Consider the following 27,033-nt stretch of genomic DNA (forward strand, 5'->3'; position numbering starts at 1 on the left):
CCCGCGGGGCTGGAGGATTGCGGCCGCGCTGTGGGGGCCGCAGCCGGGACCGGGAGTCGTCCCGGAGGCAGCCCTCCGAGTCTGTACGGTGAAGGGGTCGAGCTCAAGAAGTCAATTCTGCTCCGCAAGGATCTGCAGCTCCCCGTTGAGACACCCCGTTGAGAAGCTCTGCTTGGCCCCGTTTCTGTTAAGTTTGATTCCCTTAAAGGACCGAAGGAGAAACTGCCTGTTCACCCGCTGAACAGTGGGGACTCCTTGTAGAAACTAAGGTCTGGAGCAGAAAAGTCATCTGCACCCAGTGTTTGTTTGTTTATTCATTCATTCATTTTCCTTTTTTGGTACCCGGAATTGAACCCAGGGGCGCTTGATCACTGAGCCACACCCCCAGCCTTTTTTTTTTTTTTTAGTTGTTGATGGATCTTTAGTTTTTTTATATATATATGTGGTGCTGAGACTCGAACCCAGTGCCTCATACAGGAGAGGCAAACACTGTGCCACTGAGCCCCAGCCCCAGCGCCCCCAGCTCTTTTGGTGTTTTGTTTAGAGACTGGGTCTCACCGAGTTATTCAGGGCCTCGCTAAATTGCTGAGCTTGAACTTGAAATCCTCCAGCCTCAACCTCCTGAGCTACTGGGGTTACAGGCATGCGCAGCCTGGCTAATCATCTACACTCAATCTTTAAAGAAAGTTAGAATGACACATAATCCCATAAAACCTGACATACAGACTTCCAATCTTTTTTTGTACATACATGTTTTTTATTTTTCTACAGTAATTGAAGTTTAGGCCCGTTTTCTTTGTGATTTGTTTATATTAGGAACTATTTTATACTAGTATGTATTGTACTAAACTATTTTAAATGTTAGTGTATATACCTTTGTATAAGTGTAGTGGCACCCCATCCACAGAAAATCTTAATTAAGCTTCTCCAGAAATCTTCCCCATAATTGATTTTAAGACTATGAGCAAAGGAGTTCAATGTAGTTAAACTTCCTATTTCCTGTTGCTCTGTCTTATTTGGCCAGCGGCCTGAAAGAGATCAGCACTCCAGGTGCTGAACATCTGTTTACTAGTTTTTTTCACAAACATTTATGAACTGTCTATTATGTGTGTATCAATTTGTAAAGTTTTTACTTAGTTTTTTTTTTTTTTTAGTTGTTAATGGAACATTTATTTTATTTATATGCAGTACTGAGAATCAAACCCAGGGCCTCACACATGCTAGGCAAGCGCTCTACCACTGAGCCACAACCCCAGCCCAGTTTGTAAAGGTTTTCAAGGGAAGTGTGCCTGCAAATGCAGAGTTGATAAGAAAAACAGATTATTTTAACTAGGCATCTGGCTTTGGGCCAGAGCTTCACACAGATGTTTATATTTCAAGGAGAAAAGGTTACTAATTGGGCTCCATGGTAACAGCTGGCAGGGGGAGGGAAGAAAGGGGAGAAGAAGCTCTCCCCTTGTCAGTCGCTGACTTGAAGAGTTAACTTGCCCAGAACAGTGAAAGGAAAAGCTGCTTCTGTGTGAACTTCTGAGCCCTTCACCTTACACACTGGGTATAAAGTTCTGAAATTGCCTGAACTTGAGTTTCAGGGGGATTAGTTGATTACAGCGAAAGCTGTGCCCTCTGAACCTGGCTGCAGCCAAATGAACCTGCTACCTGTTTCCTATCTAGTGTCCTGCCTCATGTGTACATAAGTATACCATAATTTGTAGTTAGATATTGGGTTGTTTCCATATGTCAGTATTATAAAGAAAATGAACGATGTCTTTATTTCCTTGGAACACTATCCAAAATGAAATTGTGAGGTCATATGTATGTAATATTTTAAAGCTTTTCATATGTATTGTCAAATTGCCCTCCAAAAAGAATACATGAATTTACATTCTTGTTTTTCTTAGTTCTGAGACTCCCCAGTACAATGACTCAAGCAGAAATTAAACTGTGTTCTTTGTTGCTACAAGAGCATTTTGGAGAGATCGTAGAAAAAATTGGAGTTCACTTAATCAGAACTGGCAGCCAGCCACTTAGAGTAATTGCCCATGACACGGGAACATCACTGGATCAGGTATGTTTAGGTAACATCATTTTGCTATCTTTAATTTCCTTCATTAATGTCTTCCACCAACTTTTGGAATATTTTTGCTTCTTATCCTAAAAAGTTGAAGTGGAAAAGCCTACTCTAAGATATAACAATGTTTCCTGTGGGGACAGAGGGTAATACTTCAGCCCTGAGGTTTTGCTTCTCAGAGTGTTCCTAGATCACTGTGGCTACATAAATCTTTATTCTTTCCATGCTACATCTCATTTTTTCATAATCAATCTACTAATCTCAGTACTACCTTTAAGTAATAATAAGAATGATAGAAGGAAAGTAAATCGTTATGTGAAAGCTAAAGATCAGAGAAAATATATACATCATAGAAAGGAATCTTCCTGATTTCTTCTACTGATGTTTGATTGTTATTAGCTACTCCAACAGAGAGGAAATAAGAACAGAAATTCTTATCTAGCCATCCCCTGATGTTTAGTAAACTATAGGGAAAAAAACTGCCAGAAGTTATGAGCTCTGTCTCCAGGTCTTCTCTTTTGAAATCTATCTAGGTGAAAAAAGCCCTTTGTGTCCTGATCCAACATAACCTGGTGATATATCAAGTGCATAAACGTGGTGTGGTGGAGTATGAAGCTCAGTGCAGCCGGGTGTTGCGAATGCTTAGATATCCCCGGTACATCTATACTACCAAAACACTCTACAGCGACACTGGAGAGCTGATTGTTGAGGAGCTGCTGTTGAATGGCAAAATGACAATGTCAGCTGTTGTGAAGAAAGTGGCAGACCGACTCACAGAAACCATGGAGGGTAAGTACAGTATGCATATCTGTTAGCAAGAGCATCGGTTGGCTGACTAAAGGAATGAACTGTCATCCTAGGCCATCTGACCTCCCTCTTTCCTTCTGTTGTACAGATGGCAAGACCATGGACTATGCTGAGGTATCAAACACATTTGTGCGACTGGCAGATACACACTTTGTACAGCGCTGTCCCTTAGTGCCTACCATTGAGAATTCAGATCTTGGACCACCACCACCTGCCCCAACCCTTGTTGTTAATGAAAAGGACATGTACCTGGTTCCTAAATTGAGCTTGATAGGTAAGAGATTTTGAACATAGAACCATAATGCCCTAATGGTGGATTCTTATTTAATAAATGTTAAATGAATGAATCAATTGAGCATTTACCAAGTATTCACTCAGTGCCAGACATTGTGATATAAAATAATGAGAAAACCATGATTCCTACCCTATTGGAGTTTAAGTCGATGTATAGGAGATATACACTAATCAAACAATCACATAGATATATAAAAAAAAACTGTGATAAGTACTGTGAAGGAGAAGTAAAAGATGTTAATAAATATATAATGGGAGAGTAGAGTTATGCATGGGGTTAGGGCACATGTTTCTTTGAGAAAGCAAAATTGGAGCTTAGATTTGAAACAAGATTTTGAGCTAAGATTTGAAACTAACCAATGAGGTAATAGAGGATAAGCATTTTTAACAAAGGGATTAGTATGGAATAAGGAAAAAAACTGGGCATTTATGAAATAAAAGAAAGTCAGTATAGCTAGAACAAGGTGAGCAAAGTAAAGAGAAGTATCAGGTTAGAGCAACAAGCAGGGGCCAAGTCAAGCAAGACCTTATACAGCACCTGTGCTTTATTCTAAGGATTTTTAAGCTTGGAATTAACATGTCCTAATTCACATTTTGGTGGGGGCGAGGGGCACCATGGATTGAAACCAGGGTCACTTAACCACTTGAGCCCCATCCCCAGCCCTTTTTTTTTTTTTTTTAATGTTTTATTTTGATACAGAATCTCACTAAGTCCTTAGGTCTTTGCTAAGTTGCTGAGGTTGGTCTTGAACTTGCACCTCCTGCCTCAGCCTCCAGGATCACTGGATCTAATTTACATTTCTGAAATATTTTACTATCTACAGAAAGGATAGGAGGATGAGGCAAATGGTAAACGAAAACAGACTGGTGAAAAATTGAAGTAGAAGTAGTGAATTACTCAGGAGGCTGAGGCAAGAGGATCCCAAGTTCAAGCCCAGCCTGAGCAACCTAGCAATACCCTATTTCAAAATAAAATGAGCTGGGATGTAGCTGAGTGGAAGAGCACTTGCTTAGCAGGTGTAAGACCTTGGGTTTGATTCCTGTTATCTCAAAAAAAGGAAAAGAATAAGAAACAGTTAAAAGAGAGAGGTATCAAAAATAACATCTGTGTGTCTAACTTGCACATGTGAGAGGATATTGATGCCATTACTGAAAGGAAGCATTGGAGGAGGACCAGTTTGAGGGAAAAAGAAAGCATTTCTTTTAGTTCTTCAGCCTCTTAAACAACTCTAACCTACAGGTAGCCTTTGGGGTGAAAATACACCTGCCCTCATGTTTGGTCATTTCTCTCATCAGATGGTATATAACCTAACTGTTGATTTGTTTTATTTGGCAGGAAAAGGTAAAAGGAGGAGATCATCTGACGAAGATGCTGCTGGGGAACCCAGAGCCAAGAGACCAAAACATACCACAGATAACAAAGAGGTAATGGAGCTTCTTGATTAGACTTCTCACCCTGAAGCCGGCCAGAAAGAGCACACAGATAACAAACCCCAAGAGAGCTTAAAGGTCCCTAAGCTAAGAGGTAGTAGGAGTAAATGTCAAATATCACTGGTCAGGAGTGACCCAGTGAAGGACGAGAACCGTTGTGTCTTCCTTCTGAGGTTAACATACTTCATGTGTTGAACAATGCAACAGTATATGCAAAAGTATGGCTAGAACATGTAGACACAGGGGCCAATAGTGAGAAAGACACTTAGGCCTAAACTCCTATATTTATATGCCTTCTCAACATTCCTATAAAGATTTTTAGTAAGTGTCTCAAAATTAGTATGGCCAAAGCAGAATAGTTGATATCCCCCTCCCAGATATCTGCTCCCTCCAAGCTTCCTCATCTTGGTAAAGAACACCATCACCTAAATTTTTTTGTTTGTTTGTTTGTTTGTTTTTTAATCACTCACTGGGCACAGTAGTGCACATCTATAGTCCCAGCTTCTCAGGAAGCTGAGACAGACCAGCCTGGGTGATTCAGTGAGACCTTGTCTCAAAATAAAAAATACAGAGGGCTGGGGAGGCAGCTCAGTGGTAGAGTGCCTGCCTAACATCATGAGGCCATAGGTTCGATTTCCAGTACTGGGGTTGGGGGGGGGGGGGGCAGCAACTGGACTCCTTTAATAGCTTCTCATTATCTTACAAGAAATGCAGACTACAGACTGTCAAGCCTTATGTGATCATTCTCACTTCTTCCCAACTCTCCCTCTTGATCACTGTGTTCTATCTACTCTCTTTCTGTTCCTTAAACACATGAGGCTTTCTCCTTACTATTCCTCCTGCTTCACATGTTTTTTACCACAACTTCATGTAGTTGCCTCTTTCATCATTCAGATCTAAGCTTAAATGCTCTTTTTCTTGGAGTTCAAGACCGTTGCCCAGCCCTATTACAGTCTCTACACATTTTTCCATTTCCTTATCTTCCAGCATTTATATTCATGTTTGACATTATATATTGTTTATGTATGTGTTTGTTGTTGTGCCCTCGGTAGGGCAGCATATGGAATACTAGCACATGTTGATCAACTAAGGTTTGGCCTGTATCCTGAAGGCAGGAGGATCTGTTAATGTAGAAAGATGTATAGCCCGTTGTTCACACAACTTGTCTGGCTCCATGGAAGATTCCAGAGTCCACTTGTACTTGTGCTCATGTGCATATTTTAGTGGACCTCTCCGTAGCTTTCATCTGATCCTTTAGCGGAACTGTGACCTAAGAAGATAAAAGCATTCTTAGGAGAAATGGGAGAGTGGTGCAAAAGCCACAAGATTAGAACCAGAAAATCCCGGTTACTCCCTTAGAGAGAGAGAGAGAGAGAATGAATGTGTATGTGTTTTTTTGTTTTTTTGTTTTTTGTTTTTTTTTTAGTGAAAATCACCAGGGTAGGTGGTGCACACCTGTAATCCCAGCAACTTGAGGAGGTTGAGGCAGGAGCATCATAAGATTGAGGTTAGCCTCGGCAACTTAGTGAGACCCTAAGCAATTTATACCCTTAATAATTGTCTCAAAAATAAAAAATAGAAAGGACTGCTTAGTGGTAAAGCACTCCTTAGTTCAATCCTCAGTTGAAAATGAGTTAGGAAGCTATTATAATCCAGTTGAGCCATGATTAGAACCTGAAATACGGTTAACAACATTAAGGATAATGAAGAATAGACATCTCTGAGGTGATAGATAATGCCAGTTTCCCTGATCTGATCATTACACATTTTATACATGTATTTAAATATTTCACTGTACTCCATAAACATGCACATAAACATGTCAAAAATTAAAATACACAGTAGAGATCTGGCTGGGGATGTAGCTCAGTGATAGAGCATTTACCTAGTGTGCACAAGGCCCAGAGTTTGACCCCCCTCCACACACCAGTGCTACCAAAAAAGAAAAGAAAAAAAAAATTTTAAAGCAAGAAAGAAAGAGGATGTGTGCACAAAGTCAAGTGAGTTTTTACTTAATGACTTCTGATTTCTCTGTGAAATCAAAGGCAAGATCATCAGCTAAAAGTAAGAAAGAAAGAATCAAGTAGGAGACTTGAGATAATGGAAAAGAGTTAAAATAGAAATAGATTGGAGATTAGTGTGGAGAACTAGTTTGAAGCTAGAATTTATCAAGACACTAATTCATATGATTGAATGATTTTTCTCCAACCAATTTAGTTGTTATAGTAGAGGAAAAGAAACAGTGAACAGTCAAATCCAAGCTCCTCACCAGAAAACTCTGCATTGTTTAAACGTTTCTCTCTAATAATACTTTTCTCCTCTTCAGCCCATTCCAGATGATGGGATTTATTGGCAGGCCAACCTTGAGAGATTCCACCAACACTTCCGTGACCAAGCCATTGTGAGCGCAGTTGCCAACAGGATGGACCAGGTCGTATCTACATGGGGGTCTGTCAGTGATCATAGGGAATAAAGTAATTCAGTTGCCAGATGTGGCCCTTGGCACATAGCCAGATCTGGGGCAACACAACTAATTCTGAATCCCAGTTTACTTTTCAAACCCAGACAAGCAGTGAGATTGTGCGGACCATGCTCCGGATGAGTGAGATTACCACTCCCTCTAGTGCCCCCTTCACCCAACCATTGTCTTCCAATGAGGTGAGTTTCATGTTTTTGTGCTAGCTTCTAAGACTTGTGGATATTATAACAATTATCATACGTGGAGCCTAGGGTCTAGGCCCAAGCTTTGAAAGAAAAGGGTTTTTATTACTTAGATTACCTTCAAGTGGTGAGCACTGAAATACTTGGTCTCTTGGGATCCAGCCTTTAAAAATCTACTTATTTGTCATATATAACTTATTCCTAATTGTTCTAAGAATTCACTAGCAGTGTGTGTAGTGTGCACCTTGTAGTCCCAGCTACTGGATAGGTTGAGGCAAAATAATCACTTGAGGCCAATCTAGGCAACATAGTTAGATCCTATCTCAAAAAAATTAAAAAAGAATCTTTGAGAACCTTGGCATTTGGGCATTATTTGTATTTGACCCCTTGTGTTTGAAGTGTGTGTGTGTGTGTGTGTGTGTGTGTGTGTGTGTCTGTCTGTCTGTCTGTCTGTACTGGACGCTGAACCCAAGGGTACTCTACACTGAGTTATATCCACAGCCCCTGTTGTTTTTTTATTTTGAGACAGTGTCTTACTAAGTTGCCCAAGCTGGTCTTGAACTTGTGATCCTCTTGTCTCAGCCTCCCATGTAGCTGGGATTACAGGCTTATGCCACTATAACCAGCTAAATTTTGTATTATCTTTAAAATATTAATGCTTAATATATCAAATATATTTATATTTCATAATTTATTTAAATTGAATGTTGTGGCTAAATTTTTTAAAGTTACCATTTACCCAAAGGTTCAAGGGTGGTAGAATGTTCTTTATTGTGCCTGGTAGTTACATGGGTGTATACAATTATCAATACTGATCAAATTGAACCCTTAAGATCTATGCTTCTTATTTTCTGTAATATACATCAATTTAAAATATCCATAATTTTACAGAATCTTAGCCCCAGAGATCCCTGTTAATAGTTTGATATATATGTTTATTCGGAGCATTTTTTAACATATAGCCTAACATATATGTAGATCTATGTATTTTTATTTTAACCCAAAAAAATGAGATTGTACTCAATTTTTTGTTTTGTGGTGAAGGGTCAAACCCATGACTCTCACGTGCTAGGCAAGCACTGTACCACTGAACTACATCCTCAGCCCTACAACTTACTTTTTTCATATGACAGTATAAGACTTCTTTTATCCCATTAATGCCCATGCTGTAGTTTATTTTAATTCCTTATTACTGGACATTGGGTTGTTTCTTATTTTCTTACTCTTAACAATGTTACAGTGAATATTTTTTGAACATTTTTTAATACTTGGGATAGCTAGAATTAAAACATCTTTATTAATGTTAGCAATCCTAAATTATCAAGCCCATTTTCAGTGTCCCCTTTTGCTCCATAGATCTTCAGATCCCTGCCGGTTGGCTATAACATCTCTAAGCAAGTTCTTGATCAGTATCTCACTCTGCTGGCAGATGATCCAGTAAGTCTATTTTTGCACTTTTTTTTTTCCTGCTCCTCTGTTTACAATTTACTTCTGCCACTGACACCTAGTATCATTCTCCTGTAGCCTCATTCTGTACTAGCCAGCTCAGACAGTTTCCCCACCATCATCTGATAGGAAAGGTACTTGCTGCAGACTCTTGGCCAGATTCACTCCATTGGAAACAGAATCACTGGACTCTCCATTCAGTTAACATTCTTTCTCTTTTTTTTAATAGCTAGAGTTTGTTGGAAAGTCTGGCGACAGTGGTGGAGGAATGTATGTCATCAGTATCCTTACCAGTTATTCTTTTTTCATTAAATTTTTTTAGTGGTTGATGGACCTTTATTTAATTAACTTATTTCTATGCAGTGCTGAGAATCAAACCCTGTGCCTCTCACATGCTAGGCAAGCTCTCTAGCACTGTGCTACTCCTACCAATTATTCTTAGTTATTACGGTACCCTGAGCTTTAAAGCAGAATGGTGACTTATGAAAGAAAGATTTGGTAATGTTTATTATACTAAATAAATTAGAAAATTGAAGTAACTTTCTATTTTTCTATGAATTTTCAATTAACTACATTAATGACAAAATAAAAAGAAATTTTACTCAACCAAATTTTAGTTAAGCAAAATTCTTAAACATTTTCATTAATTAAAATTTTAAGAAACTTACATACCATAAATAAAACTAATGTAAAAAATAAAATGTCACTTAAATTTTAATTATAGGGCTGGGGATGTGGCTCAAGCGGTAGCGCGCTCGCCTGGCATGCGTGCGGCCCGGGTTCGATCCTCAGCACCACATACCAACAAAGATGTTGTGTCCGCCAAGAACTAAAAAATAAATATTAAAAAATTCTCTCTCTCTCTTCTCTCTCTCTCTCTCTCTCTCTCTCTTTAAAAAAAAAAATTTAATTATAAATTAGAAACTTAGGAATAAAACTGTCAAAATGACAAGGCTAAAACATTACTAAGTGACCTTAATCCTCTACATAAAGACCTCCATAAGGCATTAGCATCTCTAGCCACAGCGACTCTGGAATCCATCGTACAGGAGAGGTAAGGGGGTCATTCTGATTGGGATTGGAGCTAGACACTTCCTATCCATACCTCATTTGAACAAGCATTTAATCATTATGTAAGTAATCAGTAAAGGCACATTTTGCCCCATTTTTCCACTGAATAGCTATGGACCCCACCTACTACTACTCTTCACTCCCCCCCCAAAAAAAAAAAAAAAAAAAAAAAAACACTGTTTAATTCCTGGTGATGCAAATTAACCAGCCTCTTTAAAGTCTTGTAACACAATAACTGTGGCACTCAAATGAGTCAGCAGTTGGTGACTCCTTTATGATGAACAATACCATCACCAGCCTGTGGAGCTGTGAAGGAATTCTCTGATTGCTGTTCTTTTGGTCCTGGCTCCACTTGTGGACTAGGACAACAACCATCTAAGACCAGGAGCTAATGTTGATTTTTTTTTTTTTTTTTTTTTGTATTGGTATGCTATTTACTTTATTTCTTTCTAGATTCGGATCTCGCTGTGCCAGAATATTCCGTCTAGTTTTGCAAAAGAAACACCTGGAGCAGAAGCAGGTGGAGGACTTTGCAATGATTCCTGCAAAGGAGGCAAAGGATATGCTATATAAGATGCTCTCAGAAAATTTCATATCACTCCAGGTAGCCACGCATATAAATGCCAACCAGCAAAACTGTCCTAGAGTGAGAAAAACTCTTGAAGTAGAGTTTCAAGCAAACTGAGTCCCCAAGCAAACTCTGAATCCAACTATGAGACAGAAAAATTTATTAACAAAGATATAACAAGCACTTAAAGTATACTGTGGAGCTTTAACTGGCCTAGTAAGAAAGGTAGCCAAGGAATTGCCTTAACACCATGCTTCCCTTTTTTCCTATCATTCCTGTCCTTTCCTGAGCCTTAACTCTATCAATAGCATATGTTGGGTCTTTGCAAAGCCATGTCAGAGACGCTATCGGGAAGTAGGTAGAATAGGTTTTAGAGCAGATCACAGCTCTGCCTCTTACCCAGTTACATTGAACAAGTCACCTACCATCATTAAACAATGGTGACAGATTGTGGTCATAAGAACATGTGTGGTTGTCAAGATCAAATATAAGCCACCTGGCATGTTGAGTTTGCTCAGTAAGTATTAATTGCCTTCCCTTTCTTTCCCACTCAGGATGCTGATAGTCAAATGAAAAAATCAGGGCTATGCAGTCTTCATGTGGCTGATTGTGTCATAAACAGAGCGACTAGATGACTAGGGAAGGGGAAAGTATTAGTGAAAGAGAATTGAATGACTCTGAATGGGATGGGTGCTTACTTTGCCAATTCTGAAAAAAATCGTACAATTTTTCTTATTTTTCTTTCTATGACAAATAGGAAATTCCCAAAACACCAGACCATGCCCCATCTAGGACCTTCTATTTATATACTGTGAATGTCCTATCAGCTGCCCGGATGTTGTTGCACAGGTGCTACAAGGTAACCTCGTGGTTTCTTCCCATTCCCTTCACTGAGACGTTTCATCCTGTGCCACCTCTACCCACTTTAAATAATACAACTATATGCATTTCTATTCTTTCTTCTCTTTCCTCAGAGCATAGCCAACTTAATAGAAAGGAGACAATTTGAAACCAAAGAGAACAAGTGAGTAGCATTTTCATTTGTCATTTACATTTTTCAAGATCAAAGGCCTAAAGGGAATTTTCTATAGAAATGGAGACAATTATCCAATAACCAGTCTAGTTAATTGAATCATTGTTTTAGGTTGGCATAAATCGTGCATTAGTCTAGACTTTTCCAGTATACCCCCAAATAATTTTGCAGAGTAAGTCTATAGAAAATGTCTTTAAAGGTGCTGTTATCCACTTTGATCAGGAACATGGTGAAAGGGGAACTTGTGCCTCAGGGAGAAAGGGTAAGAAAACCTCAGAGTTAAGGAAGATGCCTCAGAGTTGTGTCTGTCTGACAGGCGTCTACTAGAAAAGTCTCAGAGGGTAGAAGCCATCATTGCATCTATGCAGGCCACAGGTGCAGAGGAGGCACAGCTACAAGAAATAGAAGAGATGATCACAGCTCCTGAACGTCAGCAGCTGGAGACCCTGAAACGGAATGTCAACAAGTAAGCATCATAGCTTCAAGCTATATTTCAAAATACCTTCCAGACAAATCCATCGCAATATCCTGCCAGACCTCAACTCACCATCATCTTCTTCAGCTCAGTTACGTATCCCAAATATGGCCTTTCATCCTAGTCCCCGTACAGACCTTCACACATCTCTTCCAGACCTTCCCATGACTTCCTCATGCAAACCATCTCAGAGTGCTTTCAAAGTTATCATCTTTAAAATGGTTGATAATATCACTATTTCAGATGATTTATTGACTACCTATCTTTATGGTATAAAGACCAGACTTTGTGTGACATACAGTGAATCTCACAATTTCATAGCAGCCTATAGTTCCTTCATTTCTTCTTACTCTGCATCACCCACCTGAATCAGGATAAGGATGCACATGCAGACTGCCTTGGGGAGCACTGCCATCTTAACATTTAAGTCCTCCACCTGTGCGCACAACAGGCATGCTGCCCATCTACTCAGGTCATCTTTAAGTTCCTTCAACAATGAGTTACTGTTTTCTGTGGTCAAGACTTCACCTGTTTTGTCAGTTTATTCCCAAGTTTTTTGTTTTGTTTTGTTTTGCTTGTTCTTTACCTATGTGTCCCTATTTTAGATCATTCATTGCTAGTATAGAGAAAAACAACCAACTTGGGGGCTGGGGTTGTAGCTCATTGGTAGAGCACTCGCTTAGCACAGGCAAGGCCCTGGGTTCAATCCACACTACATAAAAATAAGTAAATAAAACAAAAGGCATTGTGTCCAACTACACCTTTTTAAAAAAAAAAAAAACAATTTTTGTGTAGAAGTGCAAGAACAGACATCCTACTCTTGCTCCTGATCTTAGGGGAAAGCTTTCAGGTTTTTCACCATTAAGTATGATGTTAGCTGTGGTTTTTCCCCTAGGTGGCTTACATCAGGTTAAGAAAGTTCCCTTCTTTTCCTAATCACCACTAACATTACGCTTCAGCCACTCTTAGCTTCTCACGATTTTAAAATACACTAGCTCCTTTTACCTACACCTTTATGTGTGCTAGTCTTTCTCTTGGTTGCAAGTTAGGCTAAACTCCCTAAAAACGGAGGCTTTATCTTGTACACACTCAGCAGCTTCCACAGTGCCTGGCACATAAAAGATGCTCAGTAAATGAAAAGTGATTTATTGGTTCTTCTGCTTTCCACCCAGTATTCTCAAGGGTAACCAAGACACTACCCGTCCTCTAAATTTAAATATACTAACGAACATTCGGTCTGGGCAAATGCTTTTACTTTTTCATTCAGGTTGGATGCCAGTGAGATCCAGGTAGATGAAACAATCTTCTTGTTGGAGTCATACATCGAGAGCACCATGAAGAGACAATGACTCAGAAGAAGCATCTTCCTCAAAAGATCTGGGGAGATGGAAAGAAAAATAAAGGAGGTGCCTGGATGCATTCTTTTAAGCGGAATAAGTTGCAGATTCTTATACTGAAAATTCCTTTATGAAAATAACCTGGAAAATTTTGACACATTTTTTTCAAGTCTGCTGACTTGTTTACACCCATCACTATATTCTCCCCTCATCAAATCTTGGCAGTAGAAAGAACCTTAAATGATTAAAATTAATCATCTATAAGATTTATCAGTTGTTATCAAGAAGTTAGCCACGCCTGTGTTTGAACGTCTCTCACAATAGAAATTTCTCCCTAAGCCATCAGTTCCATTTTCAAAAGTCTGTTGTTTATTTCATTGAGCTGTAATTTTTAACACATACACACATTGTGTAGGGAATATGGAAGATTACCATGAAGTGGAGGGAAAGCCTATTTTTAGGGCTAACAGGTGGATTGACTCAAGCAGTCACATTTGGGCTTCTAGTACATCTGAAAATATGAATGTAGAACACAGCACGATGCCAGGCTTCTCATAAGCAAACAGTAAATTATCGCTTTCCTTTTCACATGGTCTCTGGAAAATGAGAACTCTAAATTCTCTCTCACTATCATGGATATAATTTGTCCCAGCAGCTTCAATTCATTTAAAGCAGTTACATGTTGTTGATGATCCAAACCAGTGTTTGTTCTGATTCTTTAAACAAGAGTGCTAATTAATACAATATACAAAATTTAGTAAAAGCCCATCTCTGCCCTCAGCCCTCCCACCATAGTTAACTTAGTACCAAGAACTGAGCAAGACCTTAGGGATACAAAGAGCCGAGTACACGGAGAGCTGAAGTGGAGGAGTCTGTGCCAGGTGCACAGAGGCAAGAAAGGAAAGGGACAATCTGTGGCTTGAGAGGTGAGGGTTGTTCCAGGTGAAAGGGGTAGAGGCTGGGTTTTGTGCAAACTACAAATAGCGAGGATTAGAAAATAGGGCGCGGGTGGTGCCAGAATGTAGGCTAGAGAGACTGCAGGGGCCAGGGCTGACGGTGGGTCAGCTGTGCTGGGCGAGGGGAGGCAGGGGGAGCCGCCCGGCCTCAGCAGGCCCCCCGGTGGGCAGTACGGGTAGGAGGCAGTGAACTCCACCACCGTGTGATTACAGTGAACCGACTTAAGCTCATTCTGGCTCCTTGCAGAGGACGACCTGGGACAGGACCTGGGGACGTGCGGGAGGGAGGAGGGCTGGGAATTGGGCTCTGCAGGCCCAGGAGAGCGAGACGTCAGATTCGGGGAAGTTTAGGCCACAGCACCCGGGCACTCGGTTCTGAGGGAGGTGAGGGAAGGTGGCGGTATCCCACGTGGCCCGAGTGACTTGGGGACGGACGTCATCGATTCTAAGGGGCGTGCACAGAGCGGTGGCGGGAGGTGGCAAGACCCCGGGGAGCGTCCGTGCGGGGATCGTCGTCCTAAGCGGAGAAGTCGGAGGAGGGGAAGCCGGGGGCCTGAGGACAGCAGCCCGGGGACCGGCCCCCACAGGACGGGGAGCACGCGGGGCCGCCAGAGGGCGCGCGGCGGAAGGCGGCGACCCACGACCGCGCGGCCTCCCGCGGGCCGGGCCCTCCCGCGCAGGCCCTTCCTGGGAGGCTTCGCGCGACTTCCGCTCCAGGTCGGGAAGGGGCACCGGCGGGGACCACGGCCAGGACGGGGCTGGCCGGCCCATCCCTCCGAGCGCCCCCGCCCCGCGTGGCCCTGCTGGGCCTTGGCCTGCCGCCCGGGGCCTCTGGGTGTGGGTCCTGGGGTGGCCGTCCGTGCAGCCCCGCGGCCAGTCTGCCTCCTTGACGTCTTGCTGACACGTACTCTCGGGGCTCCCCGCGAGCCGGCCCAGGCCAGCGAAAGCTGCTTCCTCCTTCCCCCACATGCCCTTCCAGCCTGGGAAGGGTAGAGGAGCGGGCCCCAAACTGGCTCGGCCACGGCCCCAAGGGGCCGCAGCGCGCCCTGCGCACTGGGGTGGGGTGGGGGGCCTCGCCGAACTCCACCTCCGTGCCCTATGGGTTGCACTTTCTGCAGGTGGACATGTGGAACTTGATCAGCTGACCCGCCTGCCCTGAGCCGAGAAACCCAAGTCCGGGTCCACCCTGGGCGTGGGTAAGGGAGGAAAAGACCAAAGGACTTTCGCCTCTGACCTGCCCTCCGTGACTCCCAGCTGCTGACGGAGGACTTGGAGAGCTGTGGGAGGAGACTGGACTACAACTGCCCCAGGGCCACTTGTCTCGGGTCCGTTGGGATTATGGGAGCTGAGACAGGGCCCTGGAAGAGGTCCTTCCTATTTAACTGAGACCTCAGCGACCCCCAAAGTCCACAGAATAGCCTCTACCTGCCTTGGGCACTGGGGAACCTTGGGTGGAGTGTGGGTAGACTGGAGTCCTCAAGCCATGACAACCCTCCCCACGTCCCTCCTGCACCACATTATCCACTTTCTCAGCTTCTAGCCAGCATTTTGTTTCATCCTAAAACTATACTTATGAAGTCTCAAAACCAGGAATTTCTCACTTTGGCCGTCTTCTTCTTAGTCTGCCTATCCTAGGTGAGCTGGGGTTTCCCCAAATACCATCACGTCATTCTTTATCCACCTGTGATCTCCCAGGAGTCACGGCAGCAGCTGCAGGTAGGTCTGGCAGTGGAGGAAGAAAATGGAACTTAAGACTCAAGGGAAGCCAACCAACATGGTTCCGACTGAGTGCGATTAAGGGTGTGGGAGGAGGGAGAAACAAGAACAACCAGGAGCATCTCTCTTGCCCCTGCCCCATGTCTCTCTCCATTCCACCTGTGGGTCTGCTGTGCTCAGAACAGGCCAGGGAGAGGCCATGGCTAAGGAAATCAACATGTCTAATCCCAGGTCGGGATCTAACCAAACCCAAGTAAGGTGAGCGCCTTTATGTGGCTGGAACCAGATACAGCAGCTGCAGTGGGTGCCACAGCCAGGAGGCCAGGACCGGGCTGGATAGGACAGAAACACCCAGAGATCTCCCTCAGGACCTCCCATCCTCTATCCTGTAAGTGAGAGCTTCTTCCTTAGCCTCCAACATAACACCACTTACACACTGAGAAACTCAGTTCCCTTCTTTTCTTTAGAATGGAATTTTGTGGTGTAGAGAAGATTTAGGGAGTTGGTTCACTGATGATTGAGAGAGACATGAGATCAAACTCCAAGGGTTCTGGCTAGAAATGAGGACCTAAGTTTGACCCTCAACTAAGGGCACCCTCCTTGAACCTCTTGCCTTTCTGTAAAATGAGATTAATACCCAACCACCTAACATAAAGAAGTTTTTTCTAGGGGCTGGGGTTGCGGCTCAGTGGCAGAGCACTTGCCTAGCATGTGTGAGGCTCTAGGTTCGATTCTCAGCACCACATACAAATAAATGAACAAAATAAAGGTCCATCAACATCTAAAATTTTTTTTTAAAAAAAAAAGTAGTCCTTTCTAAGCTCTAAGGGACAACTCAGACAAGAGCTGTCACACTGCAGTGCAGTAGAACTAGAGGAGGATGGAGGAGCCCAACCTCTGGTCCCACGTCCACACTGCTGTGGACAACCCCAACCACAGAGGAGGACAAGGAGAGGATCAGCACTGGAGCCAAGTTTGCCCTCCGGCTATGGCTGCAACATCTGCACAGGTAAAGATGAGGAACGACTTGAGGGCTCCACGGCATTGGGGCTGGAATGGTCTAGGGTTCTTATGGGCATGCAGGAGAGGAAGGGATAAATAATAACTGCTCTTGAAGTCCTCAGAGTAACACGCCATCAGGTGAAAGTGGAGCTTATGTGGATGTAGGGCATCAAAGGAAGAATGGAACATGGACCCTCTTCCCCCAACCCAGGGATATGGAAAGTGAAGTGCCCACCCCCTCCCTAGCCCACCTCCATGACACTCAGAACATTCACAACCTTTATTAGGGTGAGAACTTTGCTACAACTCTGAAAGTAAAAAGTAAAATTACAACATAGGTTCCAGGCCCTTGAGGAGCCAGAGAAAAGAGATTGGGAAGGAGGGCACAAGGGTCCTCCCACCTGCCAGGAAAGGTGCAAAATGAGCCAGGGCGAAGCCCAGGGCCATGGCCTCGAGAGGCACAGGCCCCAGGCTGGTCAGTGTTCAGACCTGCTGTGAACTTAAATATATAAATAGAGAGGGACCCAGGCAGTCGCTGGGCCCTCCCTGTTCTCAAACCCTGGGGATCTTGACTTAAGGCCTCTCTCCTACTCAGTCATACTGGGAAGTAGGGGCAGGAAAGTCATCTTTGGAGTATTTGGGAGTTTTCTGTTTATGTACAAAAAAATCCACAACACAAAATAGAGGTTTTTTGTCCATCTCTGAAACTGCCTGTCTGTCCTGCCGCCTGTGTGGCCAAAGGGAACGGAATGGACTTGAAAAGTATGAATGGTTGGGCTTGGGGGACGGAGAGGGCATCTCACAAACAAAAAAAAAAGGCCCCTTCCCCAGGAGCCTCCAACCCTTCCCCAACTGCTACCCCATCTCATCTGCTCCCCACTGCCTAGGTTAACACAGCAAAGGAACATGCCACCATCTAAAGAACAGTCCCCAGTGTCCTTTAAAAGAAGCTGAATATTGACCTTTTGCTGCTGGCTTTGTTAGGCAGAGATGAGGCCAAAGTAGGTGTCCTTGAAGGTCTGTGTGGCCTTTGGCCAAAGCCCCCGAGGGATGAGAGTGGCCAGGGGCTGGGGTCCACACAGCGTATTTGCTCAGTGTTGGAGGACAGTGAAGGTTCCATAATCCAAGGAACTCAGTCCAGGGAAATGATATCTGACCGACAGCCAGTCAAAGAGGGACCTGAAGGCAGAGGTCCTCCATGTCCCTCCCTCAAGGGCGCCCCAGGAGCCACAATGCTGCTGACACGGCCAGGAGAGGGTGCTGGAGTGGAGCTGCGGTGAGAGCTCCCCAGTGTGGGGGCCAGTGGGCCCAGAAAGTGGGAAGGGGTCCCCCGGTACTGGAAGAAGTGGCCAAGGGCATCCTGTTCATCTAGCGAGGTGATGACGGAAGGACCATAGTGCTGAGGAATCAAGGGCACAGTTTAGGGTCTATCCCAACTCTCCCACCTCCCAAACTCAGCTCAGAAATGTCCCATGGGGTCAATGAGCCCCTGTGGGTTTCCAGGGCTCTTGTTTCTCGAGAAGTAGGACCTCTGTGGCTCTGCCTGCTCTCCCACACCCCTCCCTTTCGCGCTGCCTGGAGACAGCCCCTCCAGCACACCAGGTTCTTGGCCTTGAGGTGTCTGAAATGTGGGGCCTGGGCGGCAGCGGGGTACACCCAGTGCTTTAAGTGCACAGGATGTGAGAAGGCGAGCAGGCAGGGGCGGAACGACACTAAAAACCCTCAAAGAACAGTGACAGGATCCAGGAAAACATGTAGGAATCTGAGGAAGTACTAGTGGGGGCGGAGGGGGAAATAGCTACCTTTATCCTCCCTCCCTCACAGAAAAGATTGAGTTCCCAGGGACAATGGCAGAGATCAGGGTGCCCTCAGTGCCTAGAAAGGAAGCTTCAGAGCTCTCAGATCTTCATGGAGAGAGGAACCACTTACCTGACTCTCAGTCTGAAGAAAAGAAAATAAATCTAAACCTGGCAGGAAAAGAAAAATCAAAATCAACTTCCTATCTGACCCCTTCACTGCCAAAAGACAAGTTCTGTGGATGGTGGCTTCTCAGAGGAGACCCAGGAGACTTTGCAAAGGAGCAGGGTCCCATCTGTGCATCAGTGTCATACCTTGGATATCAGCCCCCAGGGGGAAGGCAGGTGGGTACTCAGGTAGTGGGAGACCAGACAGGAAATCACTGCCCAGGGTGCCCATGGCAGGACTCCGTAGCACCGAGGAGGGCTGGTGACCAGGTGTGAGGACTCTGTAAGGAAAGCAGGGGCTGGGGCAGCTAGTGGACCACACTGTCCCCCAGGCCGACTTCCCAGGTCCCCTCTACCCTCTCCACCTTTCCCAGCCTCCGGGTTTGATCAGAAAGCATTCCCGACTCTTCCATTGTCCCTTTTGCTGTAGATTCTCTTACCCTTTGCTTCCAGGTAGTGTTGGGATGGCAGCTGAGGTGACAGGACAGTGCTTCTTGGTTGGGGGCAGATCCTCCTCATCTGATGAGCTTTCTATTGTCAAGTCAATAACTTCAACCTTCTTCTTATTTTCTGAAGGATTTCCCTCTTGAACTGGGCTATATTGGAGGCCTGTAGGTGGTAAGAGGACTGTCTTAGAAAAAGGGCCATCTGAGATTTAGCTCAGCTGGGGGACGAGGGGTCACTCACCATCCAGCCCATACCCTGGCGGGGGGCAAACCTCAGATGCCTCCTTCTTGGGTTTCATTGGGCACCAGGATCCATCTTCCATGAACTGGATCTCATCACAATCCGAACAGGAATTAAGAATCTCCATGAATAAACTAGAGGAAGGGAAAGATGGGCATTTATGAGGCCCGTGAGATGGCTGCACAGTACTCAGTTCTGTGACTCACCTTCCTGTGACTCAGTTTCCTCATCTGTAAAATAGGGATATCCACCCTACTAGACCTCTGAGTCACTGTTGAAATCAAAGTAAGTATATATGTAAAAGAACTTTGCAAACTTTTGCTGTTAGGTTTTAACATAAATACAATCTGAGCACTTGTTAGGTATAATCTAGGAACAAGATAGAAAAAGAGATACAGAACTCCTTAAACCATCTCAAAAAACACACTGCAAGCAAGACCCATATGAACACTCTAGAAGATGGATAAGATTAACTAAGAAAAAGAAATTCTTTGCTTATGAAAAAAAATCTTTACTTGTGGGAAATAAAATATTCTTTGCTTGTAAGGAAAAAAAAATCTAACTGGATTAGCACACCCAGACCCTCAAATGAACTTTATTGCTATGCTCAGTGGAAGGTGAGATAGTTGTTAAAGCAATATGTTATAACAATTTGGTTCAGTTACAACTGCGCTACTAACAGTATAAACTTGAGCAAGACTCGATCTCTCTAAGCCTCAATTTCCTCTATGGTACCTATCTCACAGGGTTATTAGGAGGATTCAATGAGATAAGGCACACAAAGTGCTCAGCACTAGGCCTCATACATACATGTTCCTTAATATTGTCACACTCACACACGTGCATGTCTGCATGTATGTACATTTGTGAATGTACAGCTAAAGGGGACAGAGCGAGAGCGGGAGTTCATGTGACGGGAAGTTAAGCCATTTATGTCAAGAGGGTCCTGGTGGATGCCTAGCTAAGAGGAAGAAAAATGACCCTACCCATCAATAATAAGAGATTCGTAGGGAGCCTTCTTGTCACACACAGGACATGTCCATGTTGGCTTCTTCTCATTCATCTGTAGATAAAGGGCAGCATCGAAACTCTGCAGGTGGGCGCAGGTGAGAGCACGACATGGGACAGTCAGGCGCATCTTCCCTAGCTGAGGAGAGAACTTTCTAGTCAGAGACTTCACTCTGGTTTCATTCCAGAAAACCTCACTCTCACTCCCTAAGAACACTCATCAGAGTCCAGAGGTTCAGCCCAACCTCCCTCCCCTTTCCCTTCTCCCCTTGTACCCACCGGGCACATGAGTGACACCCGGAGACTCGTAGTAGCCACCTCACTGTCAGGGTCAGCCGTCAATTTCTCCTTGACTGAAACAAGAGTGAGGCCAGAGCCATAGGATCAGTAAGGCTGAAGGAAGCCCCGGGGTTGGTGAGGCCGATGCAGATGCCTGGCTAAGGCAGCTGGGTGGAGAGTCTTTGGGGATCACTGGACTGGTCACGTGGATGGTTTGAGATCTGGGTTACAAAGGCTAGGTGTGAGGGAGAGACTTCCCAATTCCTGAAGTGGTTTAAACATGGCTACATTAGAGATGACCTAGAAGGAACTGAAGCTGCTTTCCAGTCCAGAGAACCAGATCCCATCCATCCTGGGAACGGTCTGGCTTCTCAACGTGAAGACTGGTAGGGAGTACAGGAGAGAGTTGGAGTTCGTGTGAAAAGAGAAGGAAGTTGTCACAAGAAAGGTATTATGAAGGCTGGAGGGCCAAGAAGACTGAGGTCCAAATCAGAGGAGGAAGAGGAAAAGGATGCTACTCACTCAGGGCCCGAGAATGGTCTGGGTTGCGGATGCCCTTTGCTCTCAGTTTCTGTAGAAGGGTCCCTGCAGTCAGCTGCCTCACCAGGTACACAGACAAGGAGTAATTCTACTTGGAGGAGGGAGTCGGGGGGAGAAAATCAGCTTCAGCTTCTCATACCACCACCACCACCCTCTTTTGTCCCATGAAGAACAGAGATGATTTCCCTTCATCTCCTATAGGCCTTTCCGGGCACCCTGTTTTAGTTTTGCTCACCCGTCCGAACTCAGATGACCAATTAACCACAATGGTGTTGGGAACAGTGGCTGAGAGTCGAGCCAGTGGTGTGATGTTGATGGGGCGGCTGGGCCTCTTAGGTTCAGCCCCATTCTTGGTGGGAGGAAGGTAACCCTGAGGAAGGGAGGAGCTGGTCAGTAGAGAGGTGGCTCTGGGAAGGGGCTCTGCTATGACAACAAAAGACACCTTGTCTCAGGTTGCTGACCACCTGGGGGAGAGGTCGGCTCACTCATGACCCACTCAGTGACACACAAAACTGGGATATTACCTAAGGTTGTGTAGGGGTTCATGCCTGGAAACAAAGGGGAGCTTACTTACTGACCAAGGAAATCCGAACCCACTCTCTAAGTCCTTTAGGAGGAAGAACAGGGACACTCACTCCCTCTACACAGAGCTCTAGGGCTTTGACTTCTAAGTCTTCCCTGCTAGGCACCATGGTGCACACCTGGAATCCCAGCAGCTTGAGAGGCTGAGGCAGGAGGATCACGAGTTCAAAACCAGCCTCAGCAAAAGTGAGGCACTAAGCAACTCCAGTGAGACCTGCTCTAAATAAAATACAAAATAGGGCTGGGGATGGGGCTCAGTGGTTGAGTGCAGTGAGACCTGCCTCTAAATAAAATACAAAATAGGCTGGGGATGGGGCTCAGTGGTTGAGTGCCCCTGGGTTCAATCTCCAGTACCCCCACCCCACACAAAAAAAAGAAGTCTTTCCTGAACCTTTGGATTGAACTAATGTCACTTCTCTAGTCCAAATAGAACTTTTGTTTAGCTGTATCTTTTTTCTTTTTGGCAGTATATGACCCAAGGGCATTATACCATTCTACTGAGCTGCATCCCCCACACCCTTTGTGTGTGTGTGTGTGTGTATGTGTGTGTGTAATACGGGGATAGAACCCAGGGGCCCTTTACCACTGAGCTACATCCCCAGCCCTTTTTTTTTTTTTTTTTTTTTTTGAGACAGGTCTCACTAAGTTGCTTAGAGCTTCACTAAGTTGCTGAGGCTGGCCTTGAACTTATGATCCTCCTGCCTCAGCTGCCCAAATTGCTGGGATTATAGGCCTGTGCCACTATGTCCAGTCCTATTTTAATAAGCTCTAGAGTATATCAACTCTATCAATAAATTGAGTGCCTACTATGTGGCAGACACTGTACTGGGCATATCTCTCTCATAATAGATTTATAGTTGTTATTTTTGAACTAAAACAGGAATGGGTTACTGTCAGGAGATGGAAAAGGCATTTACCGGAAGGGGGCACAGCTTCCCATTGACCTTGACAAAGAGGTTGGGGGGAAAATAATCCTCCTGGGGGCAGCTGGTCTCACAGAGACAGAACCTGGTGAGGGGTGACAAAGATAAAAGGTGGGAGGCAGTTACTGGAGGTGAATCTGGCAGAGAGGCAGGGAACCTCAGAACCTACAGCCCTAAGCATCCAACAGTCCCAGGGCTAGAGGAAGGAGAAGTTGTGCTCCGTTTGTGTACAATGTGTCGAAATGCATTCTACTGACATGTATAACTAATTAGAAGACAAGTGGACAGTGGCAGAGCAAGGCTACCTCCTAGGAATATCTATCAAACCCCTATTTCACTCCCACCCTACTAGGAGCCCAGCAGGGTAGAGAGGGAATATTAACTCACCTTAGCTGCACCTGTATGGTATAATCACATTTGGCCCCTGGCAGAACCTCTCTGTAAAAGGGAGAAAGGTATCAGCCTCCAGAGGGAGGGGTGAATGACAGAGATAAAGTTGATGTCCAGAGAATAGGGAAGAAATATACAAATGAAAGACAAGCATGCTTATAGGAGGATGAACAAGGAGGAGAACAAAAAAGAAAGAAGGCAGAGTCCAAGGATAAGGGAGGAGGACTAAGAGAGAGGTACCTGGATGTAAGAATCTGCTGCACTTGCTGAGGTGTAAGGGCAAAGGTAAAGTGCGCTTCCTCAAACCGCTGGCTAGAAGTGGATGCTAAGGACACAAAGGGGCAGTTATTCCCAAGTCCATGCACAGGCAGCCACAGAAGTTGCTTCCATCCCAGATTTCTAATCCCACAGAACTGAAATCTAAGGAAGGAGTCCAGCCTACACTGGAGTCCAGGAAGACTGAGGGATCACAGAGAGCCATACCAAGGGTGGTGGGCCGGATGAGTTCCCCGTAGACTTCATAGAAGGGCAATGGTTTCATGGTGACATCAGGGTGCACGGGCTGCGGTAGAGGGGGATGCAAGTCCACCTCACGCTTGGGGCCCAGAAGGGTGCCAGGAGCCAAAAGGGCTGGGGGAATGGGAGTCAGAGGGCCAGGGGAGCCTACAGGAGAGGTGCCAGGGGGCAAAGAGAGCAGAGAGAGATCAGAGGGCCCTAGGGTCTTCCGGGGAAAGCGACGGCGGTAAAGTTCTTTGATCTTCATCTGGACACTGGGGGCACAGCTGGATTTGAGGAGGTGTAGGGCCTTGGCTAGGAGTTCGTGCTTCCGTCCACTCTTGTTCCGGCCAGCAAAGCCAAGGAGCACCTGCAGCTCAGATACCCGGAAACTCATCACCATGTGCTGTGAGAAGAAGAGAGAAGCTTGGGAATCCCACCGTGCACAAGCCTGTTAGCTTAGAGCACTGGGTTGCGGCTGCCCAGCGAGCAGTGCCTTTCCCTCCAGGGTTAATGGAAGGTGCTTCACAACTAGTAGATTACTGCCAAGCAGCTGTCCTGGCCCAAGGGACGGGTCAGTCCACTCAGCCACACTCAGCTCAGCCTCACCACCACCACCTCTTCCCAGAGCCAGAGCGACCCTCTCCACACCCCTGGAAACTGGACAGTGGCGGCAGAGGAAGGCCTCCGACTCCATCCCGGCCTCTAGCCTAGACTCCCCTTTAAGCTGCTTATCTCCTCTTCTGCTCTTTCTCAGACTTTCAGACCCATCCCAGCCTCCTGGGAAAAGGACAGAAGGCAGGAGAATGAGGGGGAAGACAGATTCGGGTCAGGCGGCCCACAGAGGAGAAAAGGGCCAGTGGCTGGAGCACAGCGCACCCTGCTCCTCCCTCCCCTGCCACCTCAGTCCCCCCAGGTATCGACCCCAAGCTTCTGGGGCTTTATGGCCAGGGTTTTCGGTCAGAGTTCACTGCTCATAAGTCCCCCAAGTCCTTTCTTGGCATCATTACGTAGCCACCTCCGTCATTCCTGTTCTCTGGGAGGGAAACAGAATCAAACCTGCGGGGGAAGGGTTCACGGGGATCACCAGCCCAGGTACCCTGCGGACCACCTGTGGACGCCGCCTGCTGGCCTCCCGGGAGGACCGAGGCCCGCCCCCCACACCCCCTCGGGGACAGGCGGCCGGGAGGTGGGGGCTCTCCCCGAGGGCTGGAGCCCGGCTCGGCGGGAGAACACCTGCCGGCCCGCGGCCCGGGTCTCGGGCGGAACCCAGCCGGGAAGCAGGGGAACCGGCGTCCAGGCGCCGAGAGGGCCGCAGAGGGGTTACCTGAAGGGTCTGCGCGGTGGTGGGCGCAGGTGCTCTCCTAACGAGACCCGCGTCGGGGGGCCTCCGAGACGCACAGGCAGGGGCAGGCCCTGCGCGCCAGCCCTCCCCACCGGTCCCCTCACCCCAGGCGCCGTGCTGGACCCCCTCGGGGGAACGCGATGGCAAACTTTGTTCCACCCTCCTCCCCATCCCACGCCTCCGAGGGTCTCCTTCTCCCCGGCTCGGCCGGGGCCTTCCCTCCTCCCGCCCCGGCTGCCCAGGACCGGGGCTCGGGAGGTCCGGACGTCCCGCTCAGCCCCAGGCGCGAGGCTCGGTCCGCGGCGCCCCCCGGCGGCCGCCTCCCGGAGGCGCGCGCGCCCCCCCCCCGCCTGGCCCCGCCCCCAGGCCGCCCTCCGCCCTCGCCGCGCGTCCCCGGCCCCCAGCCTGCGCGGCACCGCGGCCGGCTCCACCCAGACCACCCCTAGCCGCCGGCCACCTCCGCCCGCGTCCCGCCCCGCGCCGCGGCCCCCGGCGGCCCCCGGCCCCACCCTCCGCGGCCCGCAGCCCCGCCCCCGAGCCGCCGCAGCCCCTGCCTCGCCGGCCCCAGCAGCCGGTCCCCGCCGCCGTCCGCGCCCGGCGCGCCCCCCGGGGCCGCCGCCCGGGCTCGGCCGCCCGCCGGGCTCCGAGCGAGGCGCGGAGAGGGCCGTACCTTTAATTCGCCCAGCTCCGCCATCTTGAGACATCGCAGGCGCCCAGCCCGGGCCCGAGCTCAGGCCCAGGGACCGGCGCACAACTCCCCACCCGGCGCTGGCCGCAACTGCCGCCCGCTCCGCCCCGTCCGGCCCCTACACCTCCCCTTCCCAGCCCCGCCCGCCCGGCTTCGGACGAGCCCGGCGCGGCCCCTCCTTCCGCAGCGCCCCGGCCCCCGCACGTCTTCGGCCGCTGGGCACCGCCGTAGAGCGGGAGGGAGTGCCCTGCGCCACGACCGCGGGGTCCTCGAGGGTACCCGAGGAGGCGGCCGAAGTGCCAGGGGAGGGCTCTGCCACGCCCGAGCTGGGGGGAACGAGCATCCGGGGAGCCACGGGCACGGGAAGGATGCAGGAAGGTCTGGGAACCGCGGGGCGCAGAGCCGCGGGGAGGGCAGCGCGGTGGGCGCGAAGGTCCTCGCTCTCCGTCCCTAGAGTCTGACTCCAGAATCAAGGTCCTGCCAGCGCGCGAAACGGGCGACGCGGCCCACTTTGGGGAGTCGTGGGCAGTTAGAGGCTGTCCCCGTCCTTCGCCTCGCCTCCGTCCCCCCAGCACACCAGCGACGACCCGGAGCGTGCTCCAACTCGGCAGCGGAAAAGTTTGGTGCGGGGAGCGAGACTCACCAGCGCCGTTGCGGGAGCGAGGCGGGGCTCGGGAGGCCCGAGGGTGCCTGGTGTCGGGAAGGGGGCTCGGCAGCCCTCCGACGGGCTCCGCGGCTGGAGACGGACGGCCGCCGGACGCGGCACCGCAGCTCGGCCCGGCCCAGCTCCCGGCTGGGGCCGCCCCCTCCAGGGTTAGCTCGCCGGGCTGCGGCCAGGGGAGGGGGCGGAGCCGCAGGAGGGAGGGGAGGCGTCGGAGCGGGGCGCGGGGCACCGAATTCCTGGTGCGGGGGCCTCCGGCGGGACGCGGTCATGGCACCTCGGCGTTCCCACCTCCTCCGCGACCCCTCGCAGTGCTGCGCAGGATAGGGGCGGGCGGAGACCCTGGCGTGCTAAGAGGTTCCTTCTTGGATTGAGACCTCTTTCTCCCGAGGGGAAGACCCAACCCTTAGCTCTTCTGTGGACCTCCATCCACTGCCCCAAAGCCAAATGTATCCCACACCTTTGGTGCAGCGAAAATGAACATAGGAAAGATTTTCTTACAAAAGTAATCTTTCTGGCCCTCTCAGAACTGCCTATACGCCTTCCTCCAGAGCCTTGGATCCTCCAGAGGCCCTAAACCCATTATTACTCGCTATTGCAGAGTAA

The 27,033-nt window shown here is 47.5% G+C and overlaps 3 protein-coding genes and 1 long non-coding RNA gene across 10 annotated transcripts; 2 read left to right on the forward strand and 2 right to left on the reverse strand.

The window, feature by feature from the left end:
• The first annotated feature begins 150 nt into the window (after nt 1-150).
• POLR3C (RNA polymerase III subunit C) lies at nt 151-13,282 on the forward strand. The gene is made up of 15 exons (XM_081306290.1): nt 151-269; nt 1,899-2,065; nt 2,602-2,857; nt 2,964-3,149; nt 4,506-4,594; nt 6,927-7,031; nt 7,166-7,258; nt 8,618-8,698; nt 8,937-8,988; nt 9,701-9,761; nt 10,232-10,382; nt 11,104-11,205; nt 11,321-11,370; nt 11,696-11,845; nt 13,122-13,282. Exons 2-15 carry the CDS (start codon nt 1,919-1,921, stop codon nt 13,201-13,203), a joined length of 1,605 nt encoding a protein of 534 aa, XP_081162416.1. The 5' UTR covers nt 151-269; nt 1,899-1,918; the 3' UTR covers nt 13,204-13,282.
• LOC308655893 lies at nt 5,657-7,005 on the reverse strand. Its single transcript, XR_014023533.1, has 3 exons — nt 6,870-7,005; nt 6,486-6,532; nt 5,657-5,870 (listed from the first exon to the last, which is right to left on the reverse strand). It is a non-coding gene; the product is annotated as an uncharacterized lncRNA (long non-coding RNA).
• Nucleotides 13,283-15,114: 1,832 nt separating the features above from the next.
• NUDT17 (nudix hydrolase 17) lies at nt 15,115-17,649 on the forward strand (the record flags this gene model as incomplete). The annotated part of the gene is given in 7 exon segments (XM_081308177.1): nt 15,115-15,136; nt 15,402-15,470; nt 15,473-15,514; nt 16,108-16,175; nt 16,178-16,251; nt 16,724-16,761; nt 16,764-17,649. Coding segments are annotated over 7 exon segments (426 nt in total). The 3' UTR covers nt 16,877-17,649.
• On the reverse strand, nt 17,132-26,799 carry PIAS3 (protein inhibitor of activated STAT 3). Of its 7 annotated transcripts, none has more exons than XM_081306289.1 (15): nt 25,749-25,896; nt 23,906-24,139; nt 23,722-23,800; nt 23,479-23,563; nt 23,236-23,286; nt 22,843-22,933; nt 21,579-21,713; nt 21,326-21,431; nt 20,804-20,877; nt 20,503-20,663; nt 19,517-19,650; nt 19,270-19,438; nt 18,977-19,110; nt 18,795-18,832; nt 17,132-18,264 (listed from the first exon to the last, which is right to left on the reverse strand). In XM_081306289.1, the coding sequence occupies exons 1-15, from the start codon at nt 25,770-25,772 to the stop codon at nt 17,998-18,000; spliced, it is 1,782 nt and encodes a 593-aa protein (XP_081162415.1). In that variant the 5' UTR covers nt 25,773-25,896; the 3' UTR covers nt 17,132-17,997. The 7 variants fall into 7 exon arrangements, 6 of the variants coding, with proteins under 6 accessions (XP_081162415.1, XP_081162411.1, XP_081162413.1 ...); XM_081306285.1 differs by lacking the exon at nt 25,749-25,896 and adding an exon at nt 25,061-25,439; XM_081306287.1 differs by lacking the exon at nt 25,749-25,896 and adding an exon at nt 26,410-26,799 and having other exon boundaries at nt 23,722-24,139.
• Nucleotides 26,800-27,033: the final 234 nt, after the last annotated feature.

Source organism: Spermophilus citellus (assembly GCF_964194105.1).
Source record: "Spermophilus citellus genome assembly, chromosome: 9".
Taxonomy (NCBI): Eukaryota; Metazoa; Chordata; class Mammalia; order Rodentia; family Sciuridae; genus Spermophilus; species Spermophilus citellus.

What these genes read in the sequence shown, in the direction of transcription:
- POLR3C (XM_081306290.1), top strand. Translation starts at nt 1,919, where the DNA reads ATGACTCAAGCAGAAATTAAACTGTGTTCTTTGTTGCTACAAGAGCAT. An exon ending in TGGAGGAATGTATGTCATCA is followed by an intron (nt 8,989 to 9,700) that starts GTATCCTTACCA and finishes CTCTACATAAAG; the next exon opens with ACCTCCATAAGGCATTAGCA. An exon ending in CTGAAACGGAATGTCAACAA is followed by an intron (nt 11,846 to 13,121) that starts GTAAGCATCATA and finishes TTTTTCATTCAG; the next exon opens with GTTGGATGCCAGTGAGATCC.
- PIAS3 (XM_081306284.1), bottom strand. Translation starts at nt 25,249, where the DNA reads ATGGGGAGGAGGGTGGAACAAAGTTTGCCATCGCGTTCCCCCGAGGGG. An exon ending in ACCATACAGGTGCAGCTAAG is followed by an intron (nt 22,934 to 23,235) that starts GTGAGTTAATAT and finishes ACCCCTCACCAG; the next exon opens with GTTCTGTCTCTGTGAGACCA. An exon ending in GGGTGTCACTCATGTGCCCG is followed by an intron (nt 20,664 to 20,803) that starts GTGGGTACAAGG and finishes TTCTCTCCTCAG; the next exon opens with CTAGGGAAGATGCGCCTGAC.